Raw genomic sequence first — 25,453 nt, 5'->3', positions numbered from 1 at the left:
ACATATGAGGCGGTGAGTGGGAAGGCCGAAGTTACGCTGCAGCGCTGCCAGGCGAGCAGCAGCAGGGTGAGAACGCCGAAAGTGCGCACAGACGGCCCGCACTTTCTGCAGCAGCTGTGGCATATTGGGGTAAGTTCTCAGGAAACTCTGCACCACCAAATTCAGCACATGCGCCAGGCAAGAAATGTGCGTCAAACCGGCTAGGCCCAGAGCTGCTACGAGATTTCGCCCGTTATCGCACACCACCAGGCTCGGCTTGAGGCTCACTGACGCCAACCACTCATCGGTCTGTTGTTCCATGTCCCTCCACAACTCCTGCGCGATGTGTGGTTTTTCCCCCAAACAGGAAAGTTTTAAAACTGCCTGCTGGCGTTTACCCATGGCTGTGCTGAAGTTGGTGGTGAATTTGTTACGCTGACTGGATGAGGAGGCGGTAGAGGATGAGGAAGCTGAGTAGAAGGAGTTAGGAACAGGAGACAAACTGAAGCGCCCTGCAATCCTCGGTGCGCCAAACTGCTATCCGCCTCAGGCCCAGCCGCCACTGCATTTACCCAGTGCGCTGTTAGGGAGATATAACGTCCCTGACCGTGCTTACTGGTCCACGTATCCATAGTTAGGTGGACCTTAGCAGAGATGGCGTTGCGCAGTGCACACCTGATTTTGTCCCCCACTTGGTTGTGCAGGGAAGGGATAGCTCGCCTGGAAAAGTAGTGGCGGCTGGGCACGACGTACTGTGGGACAGCCAATGCCATCAGGCTTTTAAAACTCTGCGTCTCCACCAGACGGAATGACAGCATTTCAAAGGCCAGTAATTTTGAAATGCTGGCATTCAGGGCCAGGGATCGTGGGTGGGTAGAGGGGTACTTCCTCTTACGCTCCAGTGTTTGGGAGATGGAGAGCTGAATGCTTCCATGGGACATTGTGGAGATGTTTGGTGACCCAGGTGGTAGTGTTGCTTGCCGGTCCTCTAATTGAGGGGTGGCAGGTGGCACTGTCACTACGGAGGTGGATGAAGAGGCAGAGAGGCCCGAGACTGATGCAGAAGAGGAAGCAGGAGGAGCCAGAGACCTTTCTTGGTTTTTGAGGTGTCTACTCCACTGCAGCTCGTGCTTTGCACTTAGATGCCTGGTCATGCAGGTTGTGCTCAGGTTGAGAACGTTTATGCCTCGCTTCAGGCTCTGATTGCACAACGTGCAAACCACGCGTGTCTTGTCATCAGCACATTGTGTGAAGAACTGCCACGCTAGGGAACTCCTTGGACCTGCCTTTGGTGTGCTCGGTCCCTTGCTGCATTGGGCAGTAGCAGGCGTACTGTCTAGGGGATGGATGCTCTGCTTTGGCACCCTGCTCCCTCTTCTGCTGTGCTGGTGGCTCTGTGCGACCACCGCCTCTTCCTCCGAACTACATGGGTCACCTGCATGAGGTTGATTCCATGTGGGGTCGAGGACCTCATCGTCCTCCACATCATCTTCCACCCAGTCTTCACCACTGCCCTCCTTGTCGGTCTGCACAATTGCAAAAGCACCAGGCAACTGTGTTTCATCATCATCATGCAAGACGTGCTGTGATGGTCCCCCCATGAACTCATCCTGAAATATAAGTGGTTGGGCATCGGTGCACTCAATCTCTTCCCCTTCTGGGGCTGGGCTAGGTGGATGGCCCTGGGAACACATGCTAACAGACTCATCAAAAAGAAGAAGAGACTGCTGCATGCTTTGGGGCTCAGACTGCTTGGCTGATTTGCAAGGGGGTGAGCAGTGGCGGCTGGTGCTCAAAATTTTTGGGGGGGCGCAAACGAAGAAGAAAAAAAAATATAAGCCTCACTGTGCCCATCAAATGCAGCCACTGTTCCATCAATTCGCACCACTGTGCCATGCCATCAAACGCAGCCACTGTGTCATGCCATCAAACGTAGCCACTGTGCCATGCCATCAAACGCAGCCACTGTGCCATGCCATCAAACGCAGCCACTGTGTCATGCCATCAAACGTAGCCACTGTGCCATGCCATCAAACACAGTCACTGTGCCATCAATTGTCACCACTGTGCCATGCCATCAAATGCAGCCACTGTACCATGCCATCAAATGCAGCCACTGTACCATGCCATCAAATGCAGCCACTGTACCATGCCATCAAATGCAGCCACTGTACCATGCCATCAATTGTGGTCACTGTGCCATCAATTGTCACCACTGTGCCATGCCATCAAATGCAGCCACTGTACCATGCCATCAAATGCAGCCACTGTACCATGCCATCAAATGCAGCCACTGTACCATGCCATCAATTGTGGTCACTGTGCCATCAATTGTCACCACTGTGCCATGCCATCAAATGCAGCCACTGTACCATGCCATCAAATGCAGCCACTGTACCATGCCATCAAATGCAGCCACTGTGCCATGCCATCAATTGTGGTCACTGTGCCATCAATTGTCACCACTGTGCCATGCCATCAAATGCAGCCACTGTACCATGCCATCAAACACAGCCACTGTGCCAATTGTCCCCACTGTGTCACTGTCCAGTCATACATCCACCTCGGAGCTTTATATTATAACCTGCTGGGACTTGTAGTTCTCCATCGTCTCCTGGGGCTCAGGTGCATGCAATCCACCATCTTTGTCCAGTTTTTCTCACTGCTGGGACTTGTAGTCCCATAGATGGTGGATTGCATGCACCTGAGCCCCAGGAGAAGATGGGGAACTACAAGTCCCAGCAGGTTTATAATATAAGACTCCCATCCACCTAGGAGCCTTATATTATAACCTGCTGGGACTTGTAGCTCCCCATCTTCTCCTGGGGCTCAGGCTGCTGACGGCTGGCATTTCACCCAGATTATGCATTGCATTGAACATTAAAAATCATTTATTATGCCCAACTCCATGAAAATGTTAAAAAAAAATCCACCCTTGCAATGAGCCTACATCTGCACTGGGTTAATTGCTCATCATGTCTAGTGAACATTTGGCCGAAATCGCGGCCCCCCCCCCCCCCCCCCCCCCCCCCTGAGGGGGGATGGGGGTGCCGCGATTTCGGCCAAATGTGCACTAAAAAAAAAAATTCCAAATGTTCCAAAAATTTTTTTATAGTGAATATTCGGCCGAAATCGCGGCACCCCCCTCCCCCCCCCCGGGGGGGGAGGGGGGTGCCGCGATTTCGGCCGAATATTCACTAAAAAAAAATTGGAACACAGGTAATCTTTGCAGAAGGGGGGTGGACAGCTGCAGCTGCTGCCGCCGAACTTTGCAGAGAAAACAGTCCATTACAGAGGGGCAGAGGCAGGCGGCATAGCTCAGCTTACCTGTACTCGCACTGAGCGCCCCGAGTCCCGACGTCACTTCCTGTTCTTCCAGGGACGTCAGGACGGAACGAGCACAAATAGTGGATGCACCCGCCCAGCCATAACAATGCAGTCGCGCCGGAAGCAAGTGGCGCGATGGACCGCGCCACAAAGGCATTTTTGGGCTGCCAATGTAGCGCCACGTCTGCAATCCCGTGATTGCACAGACGTGGCGCTACCCATACCGCGCTTTTCCCGGCGCCCGACGCCCGGACTCAGTGCACATAAGAACCTTTTTTGGAATTTTTTTTCCTTAAAGGGACATGTTTAAATAAAAATTTTTTTTTTTTTTTTTTTTTTTTAGATTTTTTTTTTACTGACTGGGGGAGGGGGGGCGGCGCCCGGGCGCCCCCTATGGGCGGGCCGCCACTGGGGGTGAGGTGAAAGACTGATGGTGGACATCGGCTGCAGGCGCCAACTCTGAGCTTTCAGCACAAGACTGGTTGGAAAACAATGTGAAGGAACTGGAGGCACTGTCAGCAACCCAATCTACTACCGCCTGTTCTGCTCCTGGCCTCAACATTCGTAGAGCTGGATTAGGCCCGACCAAATACCGCTGCAGGCTCTGTCGGCTACTCGCACCTGAGAAAGGTGTTTCACTTGTGCTTGTAGCTGGCACAGATCGACCATGTCCTCTCCCTGTAACACAGTGTTTCTCAATTCCAGTCCTCAGGCCCCCCCAACAGGTCAGGTTTTCAGGATTTCCCTCAGATGAAAAGGCTGTGGTGATTACTAAGGCAGTGAAACTGATCAAATCACCTGTGCAAAATAATGGAAATCCTGAAAACCTGACCTGTTGGGGGGACCTGAGGACTGGAATTGAGAAACACTGCTGTAACAGGAGCTCCACCAGCAGCACCACGACCACGGCCACGTCCCTTATTTGACGTTTTCCTCATATTTCTCAAATTTAGGGTCTTGCCCTAATTTTGAGAAATTTGAAATTCAAAAATAGTGTAAGCTGGGGAAATAGGCAGAGATTCACCTATATATTTCTCTAGCTATAGCAATAAGCAGGAAGCCAGCACTAAACAATGTACTGCACAGACAGTATATCACAGGGGAAAGGTGGAGTGCTGGTGAAATGGGCAGAGATTCACCTATATATTTCTCAAATTTAGGGTCTTGCCCTAATTTTTAAAAATGTTAAATACAAAAAAGTGTAAGCTGGTGAAATAGGCAGAGATTCACCTATATATTTCTCCACCTATAGCAAGAAGCAGGAACCCAGCCCTAAACAATGTACTGCACAGACAGTATATCACAGGGGACAGGTGCAGTGCTGTTGAAATATACAGAGTCACCTATAGATTGCTGACTGCCCCTATAGGAAAAATATTTCAGGAAACTCTCCCTGACTATGTACTTGACAGAAACACAGTATATCACAGGTGCACAGGTGGTGTGGCAGGTGTACTGCTGTTGAAATACTCAGTCACCTATAGAGTGCTGACTGCCCCTATAGGAAAAATATTTCAGCAAACTCTCCCTGACTATGTACTTGACAGAAACACAGTATATCACAGGTGCACAGGTGGTGTGGCAGGTGTACTGCTGTTGAAATATTCAGAGTCACCTATAGATTACAAACTGCCACTATAGCTGAACAAAATTCCTAAACTATATGAAGCACAGCAGATGTCACAGGAATAGAGTGCTTGTTGATATTTCTGGAGCAACATACACCTAAAACTCTCCCTAAGCAGATTCAGCAGCCTTTCCCTCACATAAGTGAAGCAGTGACAACGAGCCAGATGCCATAAGATGATGCAGATATCAAAGAAATAAAGTGTGCTTCTTGATATTTCTGGAGCAGCATACCAGCATAGACCTAACACTGTCCCTGAGCAGATTCAGCAGCCTTTCCCTCACATAAGTGAAATACAGTGACAACGAGCCAGATACACCTAAGACTTTCCCTAAGCAGCAGATTCCAGCAGCCTTTCCCTATCATGAGTGAAGTAGAGTGATGATCTGTGCTGTGTGCCTCTATCTAATATAGAGACTGGCCACATGATGGGTCACATACTGCACTGGCCAATCACAGCCATGCCATAAGTAGGCATGGCTGTGATCAGTTCCCAGTCACAGTAGTAACACGAATGGCGATTGGCTGCCGTGCAGCGCGCCAAAACATACCCGAACTCCGAACCCGAACCCGGACTTTTTCCAATTATTCGGGTTCGGGTCAGGGAAAAACCCAAAGTCCGTACCGAACCCGAACTTTACAATTCGGGTTCGCTCAACCCTAATTATGACACAGTGATTGATAGAAGGTCCACCACCAATTGGTGAAAATTTTGAGGCTTACCGGAGTGAATGGACCCGCATAAGCGTATACTTATCAGGCCAATTAAGCTTAAATGATGCCAAGGATCAAGATATACTTCAGATGTTGAATAATCAGTAAACCTCCTGGGACATCCTCATGGATAGTGCAGTGATTTTACAGAAACCGTTTGATTGGTCTTTAATGTATACACTCAGGTGATATTATACACCATGCAAAGTATTATATTAATGCAGCCAAGGAAAAAGGGAAAAATAAAGTGCACATAGCGTGATTCTGTATTTCCATAAAAAGTACATTTAATAGAAAACGTTTTACACTCACATTTAAGAAGAATAAAACAAGTGCTTAGAAATAAATTTCAGCAGTGGGGTCAGTGGAGTCTTCCGACGCGTTTCGTTCCCTTAGATGATGTTCTAAGGGAACGAAACGAAAGGCTGCTGAATTCAAATTTGGATCAGGGGGGGGCGTGTTTTATGTAAATCTTCTGTGACCTGACGTGATTGACTTTTTCCCGAACGGCGCATGCGCCGTCCGTGGAATTTCCCAGTGTACATTGCTCCAAAGTACGCCGCAAGGACGTCATTGGTTTCGACGTGAACGTAAATGACGCCCAGCCCCATTCACGGACGACTTACGCAAACGACGTAACTTTTTCAAATTTTGATGCGGGAGCGACGGCCATACTTAACATTGTTACACCGCACTTACGCCACCATATAGCAGGGGTTATACGCTGGGAAAAGCCTAACGTAAACGGCGTAACTTTACTGCGTCGGCCAGGGGTACGTTCGGGAATTCGCGTATCTAGCTGATTTACATATTTCGACGCGTAAATCAGCGTACACGCCTCTAGCGGCCAGCGTAAAAATGCAGTTACGATCCGACGGCGTAAGAGACTTACGCCTGTTGGATCTAACAGATATCTATGGGTAACTGATTCTAAGAATAATGCGCATAGATACGACGGCACAACGCAGAGATACGACAGCGTATGTGGAGATACGCCGTCGTATCTCCACTGAAAATCAGGGCCTATGAGGTTGATTTACTAAACCCGGAGAGTATAAAATCTGGTGCAGCTCCGCATTGAAATCGACTTCCAGGTTGTTGTTTTTTGGGCATAGCCTAACCACTTGCAGGCCAGCCACTGTATATCTACGGCGGCAGGTCAGCTCGATGGCGGTCCATGCATGTGACAATGAAAAGGACAGCTGCTTAGCTTTCACACTGGTGGTAATCCTTTCACACTGATGGTAATGCTTACATGCGCTCTAAAAAGTGTTCCACCACAGATCGCTTTTCAGAGGTCAGCTCTGTAACTCAAACAAACATTCCTCTTTTGAAAAACAAGAGACTTACTGGCTGGATCACCAGATAAAAATAGAAGAAAGAAAGCCTAAAAAAGAAAATCACATATAGGAATTGGTAAGTTGTAACATAACTAAATGTTTGCTTTTGGATTCATTACCACTCTAAAATTGCAACATGTGTACAGCTCTGTCAGGCTGTAATTTTAGTATTCAGGTGGGCAGCCAAGGGGTGGCAGTAAAACTACGGCTCAGGTGGCTGTTTTTACCACCGCCAATATGAAAGAGCCCAAAAGTTCAATCAGTCCCTGTGTTGCCCCCTGGAAAGTATTCAGATCAACAATTCTCAGCTTTTAGCGCTGTCTCATTTTGTATGACAATCGCACAATCATGCAACACTGTACCCAAATTAAGTTTTTAAATTTTTTTGAGACACATAGAGCTTTCTTTTGGTAGTTTTTAATCACCCCAGTTTTTTTTTTTGCTAAACAAATGAAAAAAATACAAAAACAAAAACAAAAGTGGAACTTCCACTTTAAGCATTCCTCGCCCCCCTACATGCCACATTTGGCATGTCATTTTTTTTGGGGGGGGGGTGGGGGGGCGGGGGCTTCATTAGGAGTGGAACTTCCTGCCCCACTTCCTACTTCTACCTCGGTGCCACCTGGGTGACTCCTCCTCGGCCCCTGCGACCTGGTCCGAAGCTCCGTGACTGGGACCGTGGGACCCGATCGCCACTGGAGTCCCGCGATCGGTCCCCGGAGCTGAAGAACGGGGACAGCTGTATGTTAACACAGCTTCCCCGTTCTTCACTGTGGCTCCGTCATCGATCGTGTGATCCCTTTTATAGGGATACACAATCGATGACTTCACACCTACAGCCACACCCCCCTACAGTTGTAAACACACATGAGGTCAAACATAACCCCATCAGTGCCCCCTTGTGGTTAACTCCCAAACTGCAATTGTCATTTTCACAGTAAACAATGCATTTTATATGCATTTTTTGCTGTGAAAATGACAATGGTCCCAAAAATGTGTCAAAATTGTCCGAAGTGTCTGCCATAATGTCGCAGTCACGAAAAAAATCGCTGATCGCCGCCATTAGTAGTAAAAAATAAATAAATAATAAAAATGCAATAAAACGATCCCCTATTTTGAAAACGCTATAAATTTTGCGCAAACCAACCGATAAACGCTAATTGCGATTTTCTTTACCACAAATAGGTAGAAGAATACGTATCGGCCTAAACTGAGGAAAACAATTTTTTTTATATATATTTTTGGGGGATATTTATTAATGCAAAAAGTAAAAAATATTGAATTTTTTTCAAAATTGTCACTCTATTTTTGTTTATAACGCAAAAAATAAAAACCGCAGAGGTGATAAAATACCACCAAAAGAAAGCTCTATTTGTGGAAAAAAAAGGATGCCAATTTTGTTTGGGAGCCACGTCGCACGACCGTGCAAATTGTCTGTTAAAGCGACGCAGTGCCGAATCGCAAAACCTGGCCGGGTCCTTTAGCTGCCTAAAGGTCCGGGTCTTAAGTGGTTAATAAACATTAAATGGCTGGAACTCCGCTTTAAGTTCTGTTATAAAATTTTGCAAATAAGTAATTTTTCTGCTTCATTGATGTGCGCTGATGGGGCTGCAGTGATGGGCACTGATTATACGTGAAAACAATATGCTGACAGGTTAACGGCTCTCCTTTCCTCATATAGACATAGCATGGGAGGAAAGGACTGCCGGTAACCAACAAGTATGTTTACATGTGATCAACTGTGATTGGATCTGTGATCAGCTGTGTTTGAAGGACACAGTGGTCACAGAGCGGCAAGAGGCTGGGTTCTGGGAGGCCGTCCATGGAATTACACTGCTCACCAGTGGCGGAAGGTGCTCAAATTCTTTTTTTGGGGCGCAAACAAACTGAAAAATTAAACTGTTGGTAATGCAGGACTGTAAATGGCTATCAGGAGATTCGGTATTTTTACTGCTAGATCAAACTGTGCCCATCAATTGCACCTCACTGTGCCCATCGATTGCAGCCTCGCTTTGCCCATCACAGTAGGCCAATTACATCCACATTTCAAGGAAAAGTAAATAAAACCACTTAACATAAGGTGTCCTTATCAGAGCCCCCTTTTACATCAGATGTCCCAATCAGAGTCCCCCTTTACAACAGGTGTCCCCATCAGCATCCCCCTATAAATCAGATGTCCTCAAAGTCCCCCTCTTTACATCAGGTGTCCCCATCAGAGTCCTCCTTTACATTAGATGTCACTATCAGAGCCCCTCCTTTACATTAGATGTCCTCATCTGGGCCCTCCTTTACATTACATGTTCCCCATCTCCTCCACCTTGTACTCACAGCTCTCACAGCAAGTCGCCTGTTTTCCACTTTTGGACCAGCCGGATCAGCCTGAGAAACCGGAAGTGAAGGCACAGGACCCACCAATCACACACCACAGCAGGGAACAATGCTATAGAGGGAGTGTTCAGGACTTTCTAAAGGAAGCCAATAGAGCAAACACAAAAACACAAACTTTCTCCTGCACTCGGGAGCCCAGTCACCAAGTGGCACAACTAGAGCCTTCTAATGAAGTAGGGGATTACTAAAGTCTTGCTGCCCTCCTCAGAACAATGGGTATTCTTAAAGCGGAGTTCCGGCCACAATTTCACTTTTTATATATAAATACCCCTGTAATACACAAGCTTAATGTATTCTAGTAAAGTTAGTCTGTAAACTAAGGTCCATTTTGTTAGGTTGTTACAGCATTTAGACACTTTATAAAATAGAAATTGACTGGGGCCATCTTAAGTGTGGGCATCATGAAGCCAGACTGTATGACTTCCTGGATTTCAGCCTTGCAGATCTCGCACATGCTCATTGCTGCACAAGCAGTGTAATAGGTTTCAGATCAGGTTTCAGCACCTGTACTGTCCAAGTCACATAATTCTTCGAGACTGGGGAGTGCACAGACTCCTGGAAAGTTACACCCACTACATTCCCAGGAGTCTGTGAGGTGTAGGTTAGGAAGCTTAACCACCTAGGTGCAGGAAGTGGGAAGATTAACTATTCTGCCTAGCAAAAACACTTTGAAGGCATCTAAAAAAAAATATTTTTTCTTAAAGGACTAATGACATTTTTTTAAAACTACTGATGTAATGTTATATTTATGGGTGGAACTCCACTTTAAGGCTGAAACATATAGAAAGAAAAGGAGGGCACACCGACCTTATGCATTACCAATGGCAAGGTTTAATCATAAATATACAGATAAAATAACTACTCACAAACAAGCTTTAAAATATGGCTTATGACTATTGCTGTGGCTCTGAGGAAGAGGGTCTGCCCGCGCAACGCGTAAGCCATTATTGGTGCCGTCTGGTTCCCCCGGTCATCTGGCCCAGGTCGTTGGCATCTAGAGACATCATTCACTACTGCCGGAGGATTGTTAAACCATATTTTAAAGCGTGTTTGTGAGTAGTTATTTTATCTGTATATTTATGAATAAACCCTGCCATTGGTAATGCGCAAGGTCGGTGCGCCCTCCTTTTCTTTCTATATATAATAGAGCAAACACGTCATGCTTCCTATAGCACCTGTGTGTCCGGCATCCCGCACACACTTAAAGGGCCAGTATTTTTATTTTTTAATAGGCGGGCCACCACTGCCTCTCACCTGAGCAGGCATAATGATATCACCACTAAGCTCTTGTCGAAGCATTTCATCACAGGGATGTCGTTCAGTGGCACAGAAGTAGCAGTGCACTGGAACTTTGGTGTTTAGGAAGGCTACAGATTCCAATCCAAGAGGGTGCCACCTTCACTTTCTATTCTCATTAATGACATGATCCCTACACGTAAACCCAGGCATTTTCCCTTAAATAATAACACTAGTCCCCTCACATTTATAAAAAACTAAATAAAAATACAATTATATTTAAAAATTGAAACATGTCATGTCATGTCATGTCTTATGTCACAACAGACACTGCATTGTAATGCAGAAACTGATGTGAGGTGTGGTCTGGCTAAGATCAGTGCAGCAATGATGATTCATTTTTTTAAAGGAACTTTACTGAGATGTCACACATTCATCTCATGAAGTTCACTTACTGGCTGCGCACTGTTAGGCAGCGGAGTGTCTCACACTGCCCTGAAAAAAGGTATTGCATTCAGGTGCATGACATTTATTATTATTGTTTATTGAATATTTTTGTTAAGCGTTAAATCACATAAGTATCAAAACGCTACCCGGCGACGGGACCAGGTGCTATTCGCCGTACATACAATAACAACAGTAAAATCACAGACATCAAAGCCGTTAAAACAAAGAAACATTAAAACATTAAAAAGAAATAGCATAAATCAAATAAAATTAGAAAAAAAAAGAGCCCGAGAAGAAAAAGAACCACTGTCACCCCGTCAGTTTCCACCCCCTGTCGCACAGCCATCTACCCAGCCTCAGTCCACAGAAGGGTTTTCAGTCCCTTCCGGAACTGGAGCAGGTTTGAGGTCTGCCTGAGAGCCAACGGCAGGAGGTTCCACTCTCTAGGTCCCAACCTCGAGAATGCTCTGCCCCCAACTTTTTTAATCTAAACTTTGGAACCTCCAGGCGGAATTGAGTGGCCGCTCTCAATAAACGGCCAGTGAGATGTCTTGTCAATTTCACCTGGAAGTAAGTAGGACCTCATTTATTGAATGCCTTAAAAACTAAGATTAAAACTAGGGTTGAGCGAACCCGAACTGTAAAGTTCGGGTTCGGTACGGACTTTGGTTTTTTTTTGCTCCCGAACCCGAATAATTGGAAAAAGTTCGGGTTCGGGTTCGGAGTTTGGCTATTTTATGGCGCGCTGCACGGCAGCCAATCGCCATTTGTTTTACTAGTGTGACTAGGAAGCCATCACAGCCATGCCTACTAATGGCATGGCTGTGATTGGCAAGTGCAGCATGTGACCCAGCATGTGACCAGCCTCTATATCAGATAGAGGCACACAGCACAGCTCGTCACTCTGCATTAGCTAGTGTAGGGAGAGGCTGCTGCTGATTGAGGGACAGTGTCAGAGAGGTGTATCCTGCTTCAGAAATCTACACAAGCACTGTTTATTTCTGTGCGATCTGCATCTTATAGTTTAGGGAGAGGTTCCAGCTATTTGCTATAGGGACAGGCTGCTGTTGACTGAGGGACAGTGTTAGAGAGGTGTATCCTGCTTCAAAAATCTACACAAGCACTGTTTATTTCTGTGCGATCTGCATATTATAGTTTAGGGAGAGGTTACAGCTATTTGCTATAGGGACAGGCTGCTGTTGATTGAGGGACAGTGTCAGAGAGGTGTATCCTGCTTCAGAAATCTACACAAGCACTGTTTATTTCTGTGAGATCTGTATCTTATAGTTTAGGGAGAGGTTCCAGCAATTTGCTATAGGGACAGCAATCTATAGGTGACTCTCTGTATATTTCACCAGCACTGCACCTGTCACCACCTGTGATGTACTGTGTGTGTCCAGTACATAGTTTAGGGAGAGGTTCCAGCTATTTGCTATAGGGACAGCAATCTATAGGTGACTCTCGATATATTTCACCAGCACTGCACTTGTCACCACCTGTGATATACTGTGTGTGTCCAGTACATAGTTTAGGGAGAGGTTCCAGCTATTTTCTATAGGGACAGCAATCTATAGGTGACTCTCTGTATATTTCACCAGCACTGCACCTGTCACCACCTGTGAGATACTGTGTTTGTCCAGTACATAGTTTAGGGAGAGGTTTCAGCTATTTCCTATAGGGACAGCAATCTATAGGTGACTATCTGTATATTTCACCAGCACTGCACCTGTCACCACCTGTGATATACTGTGTGTGTCCAGTACATAGTTTAGGGAGAGTTTCCAGCTATTTACTATAGGGACAGCAATCTATAGGTGACTCTCTGTATATTTCACCAGCACTGCACCTGTCACCACCTGTGATATACTGTGTGTGTCCAATACATAGTTTAGGGAGAGGTTCCAGCTATTTGCTATATGGACAGCAATCTATAGGTGACTCTGTATATTTCACCAGCACTGCACCTGTCACCACCTGTGATATACTGTGTGAGTCCAGTACATAGTTTAGGGAGAGGTTCCAGCTATTTCCTATAGGCACAGCAATCTATAGGTGATTCTCTGTATATTTCACCAGCACTGCACCTGACACCACCTGTGATATTCTGTGTGTGTCCAGTACATAGTTTAGGGAGAGGTTCCAGCTATTTCCTATAGGGACAGCAATCTATAGGTGACTCTCTGTATATTTCACCAGCACTGCACCTGTCACCACCTGTGATATACTGTGTGTGTCCAGTAAATAGTTTAGGGAGAGGTTCCAGCTATTTCCTATAGGGAAAGCAATCTATAGGTGACTCTCTGTATATTTCACCAGCACTGCACCTGTCACCACCCGTGATATACTGTGTGTGTCCAGTACATAGTTTAGGGAGAGGTTCCAGCTACTTGCTATAGGGACAGCAATCTATAGGTGACTCTCTGTATATTTCACCAGCATTGCACCTGTCACCACCTGTGATATACTGTGTGTGTCCAGTACATAGTTTAGGGAGAGGTTCCAGCTATTTGCTATAGGGACAGCAATCTATAGGTGACTCTCTGTATATTTCACCAGCACTGCACCTGTCACCACCTGTGATATACTGTGTGTGTCCAGTGCAGGAGTTGTGGAGGGACATGGAACAACAGACCGATCAGTGGTTGGCATCAGTGAGCCTCAAGCCGGGCCTGGTGGTGTGCGATAACGGGCGAAATCTCGTAGCAGCTCTGGGCCTAGCCGGTTTGACGCACATCCCTTGCCTGGCGCATGTGCTGAATTTGGTGGTGAAGAGTTTCCTGAAAACTTACCCCGATATGCCACAGCTGCTGCAGAAAGTGTGGGCCGTCTGTGCGCACTTTCGGCGTTCTCACCCTGCTGCTGCTCGCCTGGCAGTGCTGCAGCATAACTTCGGCCTTCCCGCTCACCGCCTCATATGTGATGTGCCCACAAGGTGGAACTCCACCTTGCACATGCTGGCCCCACTATGCGAGCAGCAGCAGGCGATAGTGGAGTTTCAGCTGCAGCACGCACGCGTGAGTCGCTCTGCGGAACAGAACCACTTCACCACCAATAACTGGGCCTCCATGCGAGACCTGTGTGCCTTATTGCGCTGTTTCGAGTACTCCACCAACATGGCCAGTGCCGATGACGCCGCTCTCAGCGTGACTATCCCAGTTCTATGCCTCGTTGAAAAAACGCTACGGGCGATGATGGAAGAGGATGTGGCACAGGAGGAGGAAGAGGAGGAGGAATCAGGATCATTTCCAAGGCTTTCAGGGCAGTCATTCACAAGTGGCTCCGAGGGTGGGTTCATGCACCAACAAAGGCCAGGTACACAATTGTCCAGCAAGGGCACAGTTCTGGAGGATGACACGTGGAGGATGAGGAGGAGGAAGACATGGAAGAGGAGGAGGAACCATGTTCACAGCAGGATGGCATCCAGACCAGCTCATGGCCATCACTGGTGCGTGGCTGTGGGGATACAGAGGACACAGATGATACACCTCCCACAGAGGACAGCTTTTCGTTGCCTCTGGGCAGCCTGGCACACCTGAGCGATTACATGCTGCAGTGTCTCCGCAACGACCGACATGTTTCGCACATTTTAACAGGTGCTGATTACTGGGTGGCCACGCTGCTGGATCCCCGTTACAAGGACAATGTACCGTCCTTAATTCCCTCACTGGAGCGTGAAAGCAAGATGCGCGAGTACAAGCGCACGCTGGCAGCGGGGGCACAGTGGAAGCAGAAGGCGAAGGCAGAGGAGGAGGAAGAGGTCGCCAACGCAGCAGGGCCACCGTCAGCACCTCAGAAGGCAGGGTTAGCATGGCCAAAATGTGGAAAAGCTTTGTCAGCACGCCACAACAAACAGCTGATATGGAAAGTTTTAGCAGGAGGCAGCATTTCAGCAACATGGTGGAGCAGTATGTGTGCACACGCCTACATGTTCTGAATGACGGCTATGCCCCCTTAAACTTCTGGGTCTCCAAATTGGGCACATGGCCTGAGCTTGCCCTTTACGCCTTGGAGGTGCTGGCCTGCCCTTGCGGCCAGTGTATTGTCTGAACGTGTATTTAGCATGGCAGGGGGCGTTATCACAGACAAGCGCAGCCGCCTGTCCAGAGCCAATGTGGACAAGCTCACGTTCATTAAAATGAACCAGGCATGGATGCCACAGGACTTGTCTGTACCTTGTGCAGAATAGACCCCGGGCCGGCCTTACCCAGCCATTGTTTTTTTCTGATCTTTCTTGGGTTGCCATCTCATCCCTTTAAAAGCAAAAACATATTAATTACACAGGTTCTCTGGCTGATTAAGGTGCTGCTAATTAAACTCACTTGGTGCCTTATCGACATTACATTAGCCCCAGAACCTGTGTAATTACTCTGTGTTCAGGTTTAAAGGGATGAGGTAGCAACCCTAGATCTTTCTCACTCTTTTGGGGTTTACCCTAATTTAAAAAATAAATCAATTAAAAACCAAAACCTGCTGTGTTGGCTACCTCATCCTCCTCACCGCCACATCCACCTCAACCTCCTAGTACATATGGACCTCATCCTCCTAGGTCAAAATGATTTTATTTTATTTTTTTATGTTATTTTAAGTTATTTCATTATCCACATTTATTTCCGGAGTACTTGCCATGCTCTTCCTGACATTTTTCTGCCATTTGCAGCCCTCCAGCCCTTTCCCTTCATTTTTTAGAGACATTTTTGTAGTCAAAAGTCTGGGTCCCCATTGACTTCAATGGGTTTCGGATTCGGGTCAAAGTTCGGGTCGGGTTCGGTCCCGAACCCGAACTTTTTTTTCAAAGTCCGTGTTTGGGTTCCGAACCTGAACATACAGGTGTCCGCTCAACTCTAATTAAAACCTTGAATCTGATCTGCTGCCCCACAGGCAGCCAATGAAGGGCTGCCTGGTGCCCAGAGGTCGGGCAGTGGCCTCTCAGATTGAAGGCTAACCTTACCGCTTGATTCTGGACTTTCTGTAGGCGTTTAATCTGGTAGAGAGATAAACCAGCCAGCAGCCTGTTACAGTAGTCCAGATGCGGAAGGATGAGAGCGCGCACCACAGCGATCCTGGCCTGATCAGTCAGATAGGGCAGAAAGCGTTGAAGCAGCCGCATTTTAAAGTGGCAAGTTTTGACCACCTGGTTCACGCGTGGTCCCAGTGTTAGGCCCCTTATCAATGTGGATACCCAGCGTCCTCACCGTAGATGCAGATTTAGGGAACTCCCCACCTTCGTTAGGCCATGGTAACACCCAAACCTCTCCCGTAATTTTGTCGGACCACAGCACCTCCGTTTTGGCCTGGTTGAGCTGAAGGTAATTGAGCCCCATCTATCTTTTGATGGCGTCCAATCCCTCAATCAACCTAGCCTCAGCCGCAGGAGAGTCGGCCGAAATGCTGGAAAAGAGTTGGGTGTCGTCAGCATACGACGGAAAACGGAGTCCCATCCCTGCTATCAAGGCGAGGAGAGGGTGAAGGTAGATGTTAAATAGGAGGGGGGAGAGGGGAGAAACTTGGGGGACACCACAAGTCACCTTTTTAGGGTCGGTATAGTGATCCCCCATCTTCACCCTAAACTCCCTATCCTCCAAAAACGAAGCGAACCAAGCCAAGGCTGGATAGCTTTCTCTCGCCACCTCCTGTAGTCTCGAAAGAAGGATTTGATAGTCAACCGTGTCGAATGCTGCGGACAGATCTAAAAGGACCAAGATGGAGTGAAAACCCCCATTCGCATCCACCAGTAGGTTGTCCAGAACATCGACCAAGGCCGTCTTCGTCCCATGTTTGGGACGGAACCCGGATTGACACCAGTCCAGTAGGTCAAACTCCTCCACATGGGCTTGAAGCTGACCGCAGACTACCTTTTCGGCAATTTTAGCCTGGAAAGCAAGACCTGCAATGGGCTGGATTTATTGGGGTCCAGCGGGTCAGAGCCAACCTTTTTCAAAATAGTCGTAACAATAGCCTTCTTAAAAAAAGAGGGGACCGTGCCTTCTACAAATGAAAGATTAATAAGTTTAGCGAGGTAGGGAGCCAGAACTAGTTTGGCCCCTTTAAAAATATTACCGGGGAAGGGGTCACTCGGGGGCGCAGAATCCTTGGCCTGGGAAATAAGTCCCAGGACAAAGTCCGCTGTCACATCTTTAAAAAAGAACTGAGGGTAGTCAAGTAAAGCTGGCTTTATATCAGACTGAAATGGGGCATTTAACTGACTCTGCTGATATTTTTAGGCCAAGATGTATTTTTTCTATCTTCCCAACAAAAAAGTCGGCAAACATTTGGGCTGTCTGGGAGGAAACCTCCGCTTCTAAGTGAAGTGCCCTCGGGGAAGTAAACTCCTGAACAATTCTAAAAAGTTCCTTTCCATTATTGTTGGCTTTCTCCACCCTCGCTGCCACAAAAGTATTCTGTGTGAGCAGGATGGCGTTCTTATAAAGCCCCATATGGGATTTCCACAACATCTGTGAATCCGGGGAGGGATTCTTTCTCCACACCCATTCCAAAGCTCTCCCTTCTCTCCGCTGCACCTTAAGAGCCTCGGTATACCAGGGGGCAGAGCTAAAAGCCCTACCTACCTTCTTTTTTTTCTGTTTGAAGGGTGCCACTATGTCCAGGGCCCCCACAATACCATTATGAATAGCCCTGAACACAGTCTCTACATCAGATTCCGGAGTGGAGACCAGCTGCCTTTCCAGTAAAGAGTTAAACCTTTCTTGTGGGAATTCCCTAAAATTTCTGAAGGAACAGTCCTTCATTATTGAGGTGGAAATATTTTCCTTTAATAAGAAAAAACTAGTAAATGACACAGCACAATGGTCTGTCCATGGAATAGTCAAAGTGCCTGTGAAATTAAGACTTATTTCTCTAAAGAGAATCAAGTCTAAAGCATGGCCAGACTGATGGGTGGGCCCCGTTGTTAAAAACAACAGTCCCATCTCATCACAGGAGTGAAAGAAATCTCTCACTTCCTTGATACTGTGGTCTTCAGACCAAATGTTAAAATCGCCTAAAAAGATCGCGAGGTGGGGTCTACAAAGTGTATTCATAGCCCACTCCCAAAATTTAACCAGACTAGTAGTTTTCAAATTAGGGCAGATATACACTACATGAAGGTCCAAGAGGACCTTGTCAACACCTAAAAATTGGATCGAGAGAATCTCGCATCCCTTCATATTCAGTTCTTCCATCTTTTTAACTTTTAAATTTGTGTTTAAAAACTACCGCTGTCCCTCCACCTCTCCCTATAGCCCTGTTTTGATAGATAATCTTGTAACCTGGGCGGATAGCAGACGCTATAACAGGTCCGCTAGCCTCATCTAACCATGTCTCTGTAAAACAATAAACATCGTAATTGGTTTCTGTAATGAAGTCAAATATAAAAACATGGTGAGCCTTCATGGAGCGAAGATTCAGAAGCATCCATGTCAGCTCACTCCGTGCCTGCTGTTATATATTACTTATGCAAGAAATGTTGTTCTTTGTTCTCTTATCTTTCTCCAGTTTATCATTGCCCTGTCTCGTAGTCCTCCTACTGACCCTGTCCTTCCCATGGAGGGTTCCACAAATGTGTTTGCCCCCCACTTCTAGCGTTTAAACTCATAGCAATGCCATACTTTTAAATCATATATTAGTGGCATTAGTGGCAAAACAAGGGAGGGCAGAGAAAATAAAAGATAAAACAAACGTTCACTTGTCACCCAGTGCTGCAGGGGTTAATTCTCCAGGCCTCAGCTTGCTATAGTTGTTTCTATAGCTTCTGTGACACAATCACTTAAATAAACGTTTGGACATTATTATGAAGATCCGTGGTGTGCTGGTGAAATATGCAGCGATCTGTGCTTAGTTTGGTCTGTTTTATTAAAGTATTGGAACCACAGGCAGCAAGGCAACTAGCTTTTTTACAGGTGGTCAGCATTGGTAACTCCCATACCTTCAATAAAACGAATGAGTTTGTCACCACCAAAAATGGGTTCTTCATGAGGCCAAAAATAAATGATAAGAAAGTAAGCCAAGTCTGACATAGGATTTCCAATTGTGGACAGTTCCCAGTCCAGGACAGCGATCACACGAGCCTAAAGGACAGTAAAGTTCACTTTTAAACACCAAGAAACAAACCAGAAAACCATAACATAGTAAATGTGTTTGTAGACTGTACTATAAGTATTGTTTAAACACAGCTAAACATATGTGTAACCTTTTTTTATATATTCAAATAGTTTCCTATATATAAAAAAATCTGTTTATTTATTAACACATATATCTACTGAAGGGAATAAATCGGGAAAAAATAGAAGGAGGCTCTGAGTCTAACAGGGTGCCATCCTATAAGCACTATGCCAGCTCCAAAGTCCTCAGAATTGTCTATTCCCCCACGGAGGGAGACTGGGAGAAAGAGGAAGGAGAGAGAAATGAAAAGCCCTCATTATACATATTGGTCGTCTTAAATGAAAGAGATGCTATACAAGTATAAAGCACCATTACATGCATGAGGGCTTTAATCTGGAACCACTAATAAAGTGTGGAAAAAACAGCAAGTGAAAAATAATGTAGGAAGAAAAGGTAGATTATCTGCTTCAATCTACAGTGTTATTTAAAGTCTACAGCTGTCTATGCCCTATGCGATAACACTCTGTCCAATGCGCACTCCTGAGTCCTGCACCCTGAGCCGTGATCAATACACACTCCTAAACCCTGTACTTTGCCCAGCAGAATATGCACCCCTGAGCCCTGTACTCTTTCCCTTTAAAATGGCAGCTAAACTTTATCAAAATGTTTGTGATGTTATCCTTTGATTTGTTACAATTGTACCATACAGCTGATCTGAAGTTTTGGAAAACACTAAGCATAATTTAGAATACACGTGCTTATCTACTATCATATATATTCAAACACTTTAATTTCAAAAGGGGAGCACAAATTTGATCTAGTGGGGGCACACTTTAAATTGGTACTACATTTGACCACTGCTGGGGAGAATGTACAAGAGGAGCTGAAGGTTAATAATTACATTTTTAACATTGTTTCTGAAAAAATCACCCCTTGTCAGGGCTGGGCTCAGCCTTCCTTCTCTGAGCTGGCTGCTCAGCTGTTGGCCATTTGCAAGCTCCTATCTCTCCACAGTGGCTCACCTGTTTATTATTTCCTGCTTGTCAGTCCTGCATACATAAGCCGTCCAGCCCAGATGATCTCTGCCTTCAAATTGGTCAACATCAGAGACTATCTCCTGCGTTCCTGTTAAAGACTTGCTTGGCTGACATTTATTCTGGCTGGAGGTCCTGATTGCTGTTCCACTAAGCTGATCCCTGGATTCCTGACTTTCTGGCTTGTCTGACTATCAGTTCCGGTTACCGAACTTTGGCTATGTATTGACTACGTTTGTTCTATTTACTTTTATTATTAAACAAGTGTGATTTAACTGTACTTCTGTCTCGTCTGATTCATGGTTTCTGACACCCCAACCCTAGTACTACACAGCCAGTATATTTTTTTTCATTCAAGTTTAAAGCGGGAGTTCACCCAATTAGGTTTTTTTTTCTCTTTTCCCCTTAGATGCATGCTCATTTTGTCTAGGGGAATCGGCTAGTTGTTTTAAAATATGATCCGTACTTACCGTTTTCGAGATGCATCTTCTCCGTCGCTTCCGGGTATGGGTCTTCGGGAGCGGGCGTTCCTTCTTGATTGACAGTCTTCCGAGAGGCTTCCGACGGTCGCATCCATCGCATCACTCGTAGCCGAAAGAAGCCGAACGTCGGTGCGGCTCTATACTGCGCCTGCGCACCGACGTTCGGCTTCTTTCGGAAAATCGTGACGCGATGGATGCGACCGTCGGAAGCCTCTCGGAAGACTGTCAATCAAGAAGGAACGCCCAGTCCCGCAGCCCATACAACTAGCCGATTCCCCTAGACAAAACGAGCATTCATCTAAGGGAAAAATGTGTTCTCTATGGGTGAACCTCAGCTTTAAGTTTATTTTCTTCTGAATAGAGTCAGTACAATTTAAAGAATATTACAGGATAGCAGCACAATATAATGCACAAACAGAAAAATCTTAATACAATATGTTCAAAACTCTTAAATTTTCATGTAAAGACTTATCCAAGTATAGAAGATATAAAAAATAATATAAAAACATAAGCTATTGAAAGCAACGTATCCTAGAGGGAGTAATCCCCTGTTTCCTCTCTCCCCGTCTTACCCTCCCTCCTTTTATAGTACATTAGCATTACAACATATTTAGTATCTCAAGAGTCAAAGTATCCATATATATAGATACCAGATGGTAAGGAGATCCTCCGGCTCTCCCCAACACCCCTAAAGGCAGCATGCTGTGCCTGAGGGGGCAAGAGGAACCCCCCACCCACCCTCCACATTACCTCATAAAGTATCTATTCAAGACAAAGGAGGACATGAATCCTAGTATATGTAACATCCAACATATCAAACTATGAGAAGATTAATCGGATAACAGAAATTCATTCTCAAAATATTAAAACAACAAAAAAAAAAGATCTGACCTTAAAACAATAAGGGGCAGATCCACAGAGCGAGTACGCCGGTGTATCTACTGATACGCCGGCGTACTTTCAAATTACCCGCGTCGTATCTTTGGTTTGAATCCTCAAACCAAGATACAACGGCATCTGGGTTAGATCCGACAGGTGTACGTCCTCGTACGCCTTCGGATCTTAGATGCAATACTTCGGCGTCTGCTGGGTGGCGTTCACGACGTTTTCCGCGTCGGGTATGCAAATTAGCTATTTCCGACGATCCACAAACATACGCGTGGCCGTCGCATTCTCTTACGTTGTCTCTAGTTGTCTTTTTCCGGCGTATAGTTAAAGCTGCTGTTTTGCGGCGTATAGTTAGACTTGCCATGTTAAGTATGGCCGTCGTTCCCGCGTTGAAATTTGAATTTATTTATTTTTTTGCGTAAGTCGTCCGTGAATCAGGATGGACGTAATTCACGTCTAAGTTAAAAAAAATGACGTCGTTGCAACGTCATTTAGCGCAATGCACGGCGGGAAATTTAGAAACGAAGCATGCGCAGTTCATTTGGCGCGGGGACGCGCTTCATTTAAATGAAACACGCCCCCTAATCGCCAATTTGAATTCCGCCGCCAGAGATACACTACGCCGCCGTAACTTACGGAGCAAATTCTTTGGGGATTCGAACCGGCCAAAAGTAAGTTACAGCGGCGTAGCGTATCTCTGATACGCTGTGCCCATCTATTTCTATGTGGATCTGCCCCTAAATCGTTATATAGACTCAAAAAGTCTTAAAATCATCCAGGGTTCCCATATATCATTAAATTTAGTAGTTTTGTCTAACATTGAACAAATAATTTTTTCCTGCTCCATTATCCACGAAACCTTCCTCTTCATACGTAAAATGGATACTGTCGTTTTTTTCCAAGCTGTGGCTATGGTTATTCTAGCTCTATTCCAGTAAGGATGAATAAAATCAGTTTTCTGGTAACCCTGGGAACATGCGGTAAAAATCCATTGAGCAAAGCAATCGCTGGAGATTGATGTATGTTACAACCTGTGATGTTTCGTATAATATGGAAGACTCTTATCCCGAATCCCCGGATCTTTGGACACTCCCACCATATGTGAATCATAGAGCCTAATCCCTGGCAACCTCTAAAGCATAGAGGGGAGGAGGAGGGATACATGCTAATCTCGTAGGAACTAGGTACCATCTAGTAAATATTTTAACATTAGCTTCTATAAGTGACGTATTAAGAATGCCTTTCATTGATCTATTAAAGTTTTCACACCAGTCCTTAAGATCCCATTCATTTTGGAGCTCTTTCTCCCAAGCCAGCATATGGGGTAATTTATTAGCATTAGAAGCAAGTGACTTATAAATTACAGAAATCCCTCCCCTCCTTTCCATAGCCTATTGACATCTAATTTCATAAGGTATAAGATCTCCAGTCATAGACTTGTCTTCCCACAATTTATGAGAAAAATTCTAGAGTTGAAGAAATCTTGATCTTTCAGTAGAAGGAAGTTCCAGATTATCAATAAAATATTGTATAGGGAGAGGGCCTAAACGTGAGAAGAAATGCCCAATGCGGTACACCCCCTTGTCACGTCACAATTTAAAGGTTTCAACACTTACACCTGAGGTAAATGATGGATTCTGAAATATATCAGCCAATGGTTGACGCTTGACAACGTCCAATGACGAAACGCGTCTGGTAGGATGTGCGGTGACGTCATTGCGTTCAGGAGGAAGGGCTCTGTTTTATGTGTTCGCCGGCCTTCAACAAACTTTTTAAATGCACGTTTATTCTTTTAAAAATGTGAGTAATTTTTCTATTGCTTTTTTTTAATAAATATCCTTTGCGGAATTACACTATATTTGCTATCTTTGTGCATGATCGTGCAGTGGTGTTCTGTCATGTCTGCGGGAGCCAAGGTGTAGATTCTGATCCAGGGAGTGAGATCTCTCCCCAAAGGCCGCGGCTGGGTTATAGCCGACTGCTGTTTATTACAGTCTATATGGTAATCTGCTTGAATTTAGTGGTGGTGGGCTCTCACTGAAGAGTGAAGTGTACTGTGGAATCACGTTGGTGACTGAAATATCCCATGTATAGCAGACTTATGCCTAAGTTGGAAGGATTATAGACTCTCCTCTCACCAACACAGTTCCCATTGAGGACCAATATTATATATATGGACTATTGATCATACTGAGTCCGGGTTCTATGGCGCAGTTCTAAACTCCCCTTTTTTCCCTAGACTTAATTGTATGTCTTTTTAAAGTGAAACCTGGCTGAGGCTGGCATTGAGAAAATGGATGAAGATGACTCTGGGTGTATATCAGAGTTACATTGTGGAGATCCTCTTCACAATGTAACTCTCATCCTCATTCATTTTCACAATGCATTGCAAATCAATCATCTTGCTGCAGCACCACCCATCCCTCTCCACAACGCTGCACCACCCATCCCTCTCCACAACGCAGCACCACCCACGGTGTTATAACCCATGTTGGATTTTTTTCACCATCTGTGTCCCGTTGCAGAGATTTCATTTCACTTCCTGTCCCATAGTCAAACAGGAAGCAAGAAAAAATCCCTGTAAATCAAGATAATTCCTTGGGGAACCCCAGGTCACCAGAACTAGTGTAACCATTGGAAGATTTCCCCTCTATTACTTTTCTAGGGCAACCCAAAATGTGGGTAATTTCTTTTACTATTTTTACTTTTAAAAAGGTAAACAGAACAAATAGAGAGGGTGAATTTCCTTAATGGAGGCAAAGACAGCAACAAAAACTGACAGGTGTTCTAATCCCTCCCACTCCATCCAAAACGAAAACAAAAAATGCTTCCCGACCGTCGCACACCGATGTACGTTGGCAGAATGGCACGGCAGGCAAATGAGTGTACCTGTATGCCCCATAGAATTTGCCGCTTAGCGCCGTGCACACCCGCCACATGCCTCGCGAGTGTGGTCGCGGGTCCCGGGAACTCGATGTTCACAGGCGGCCTGCGATTGGGGTGTGGAGAGACAAAACGGGGAGATGCCTATGTAAACAAGGAATTTATGTCACTGGTAGCCCCTCCCACAGTTAGAATCACTCCCTAGGACGCACTTAACCCCTTCATCGCCCCCTAGTGTTTAACCCCTTCCCTGCCAGTGTAATTTATACAGTAATCAGTGGCTATTTAAAGCACTGATCGCTGTATAAATGACAATGGTCGCAAAATAGTGTCCGATGTGTCCGCCATAATGTCGCAGTCCCAAGAAAAATTGCAGATCGCCGTCAATAAAATTATTAATAAAAAGGACATAAATCTATCCCCTATTTTGTAGCAAAACAATTCATATAAGCTTATTGCGATTTTTTTTTTTACTAAAAATATGTAGAACAATACATATCGGCTTGAGCTGAGGAAAACTTATTTTTATATATTTTTAGAGGATATTTATTATATCAAAAAGTAAAATATTTGCTTTTTTTTTTTTAAACCGTCACTCCTTTTTTGTTTATAGCACAAAAAATAAAAACCACAGAGGTGATCAAATACCACCAAAATAAATCAATTTGTGGGAAAAAATGTGTTTGGGTACAACGTCACATGACCGCACAATTGTCAGCTAAAGCGACTCAGTGCCGAATCGCAAAAAAATGCTCTGGTCAGGAAGGGGGTAAATTCTTCCAGGGCTGAAGTCGTTAAGGGCTTCTGATTTTGGGACCTTAATTTTGTAATTAAAAAGTGCCCCATGGGTCTCCAGTTCTTGTAATAGGACCGGAAGGGTAGTTTGAGGGGACGAAAGAGAAAAAAAAATCGAATCTGCATATGCTGCGACCTTCTGAACATTATTAAAGATATCAAGGCCTGTAATTATAAGATGTGATCTAATAGTCTGTAAAAACAGTTCAAGAGAAG

The 25,453-nt window shown here is 45.5% G+C and overlaps 1 protein-coding gene across 1 annotated transcript in view; it reads right to left on the bottom strand.

Moving 5' to 3' along the window:
• LOC120940335 (acyl-CoA dehydrogenase family member 11-like) overlaps positions 1–25,453 on the bottom strand; it is a 113,311-nt gene that overhangs the window by 10,906 nt on the left and 76,952 nt on the right. Inside the window, exon 6 of the mRNA XM_040353114.1 lies at positions 18,980–19,121. Coding sequence (XP_040209048.1) covers positions 18,980–19,121 — 142 coding nt within the window. The remainder of the gene's footprint in view (positions 1–18,979; positions 19,122–25,453) is intronic.

This window comes from Rana temporaria, chromosome 5 (assembly GCF_905171775.1).
Source record: "Rana temporaria chromosome 5, aRanTem1.1, whole genome shotgun sequence".
Classification (NCBI taxonomy): Eukaryota; Metazoa; Chordata; class Amphibia; order Anura; family Ranidae; genus Rana; species Rana temporaria.
This window is presented reverse-complemented; position numbering and strand designations above follow the sequence as displayed.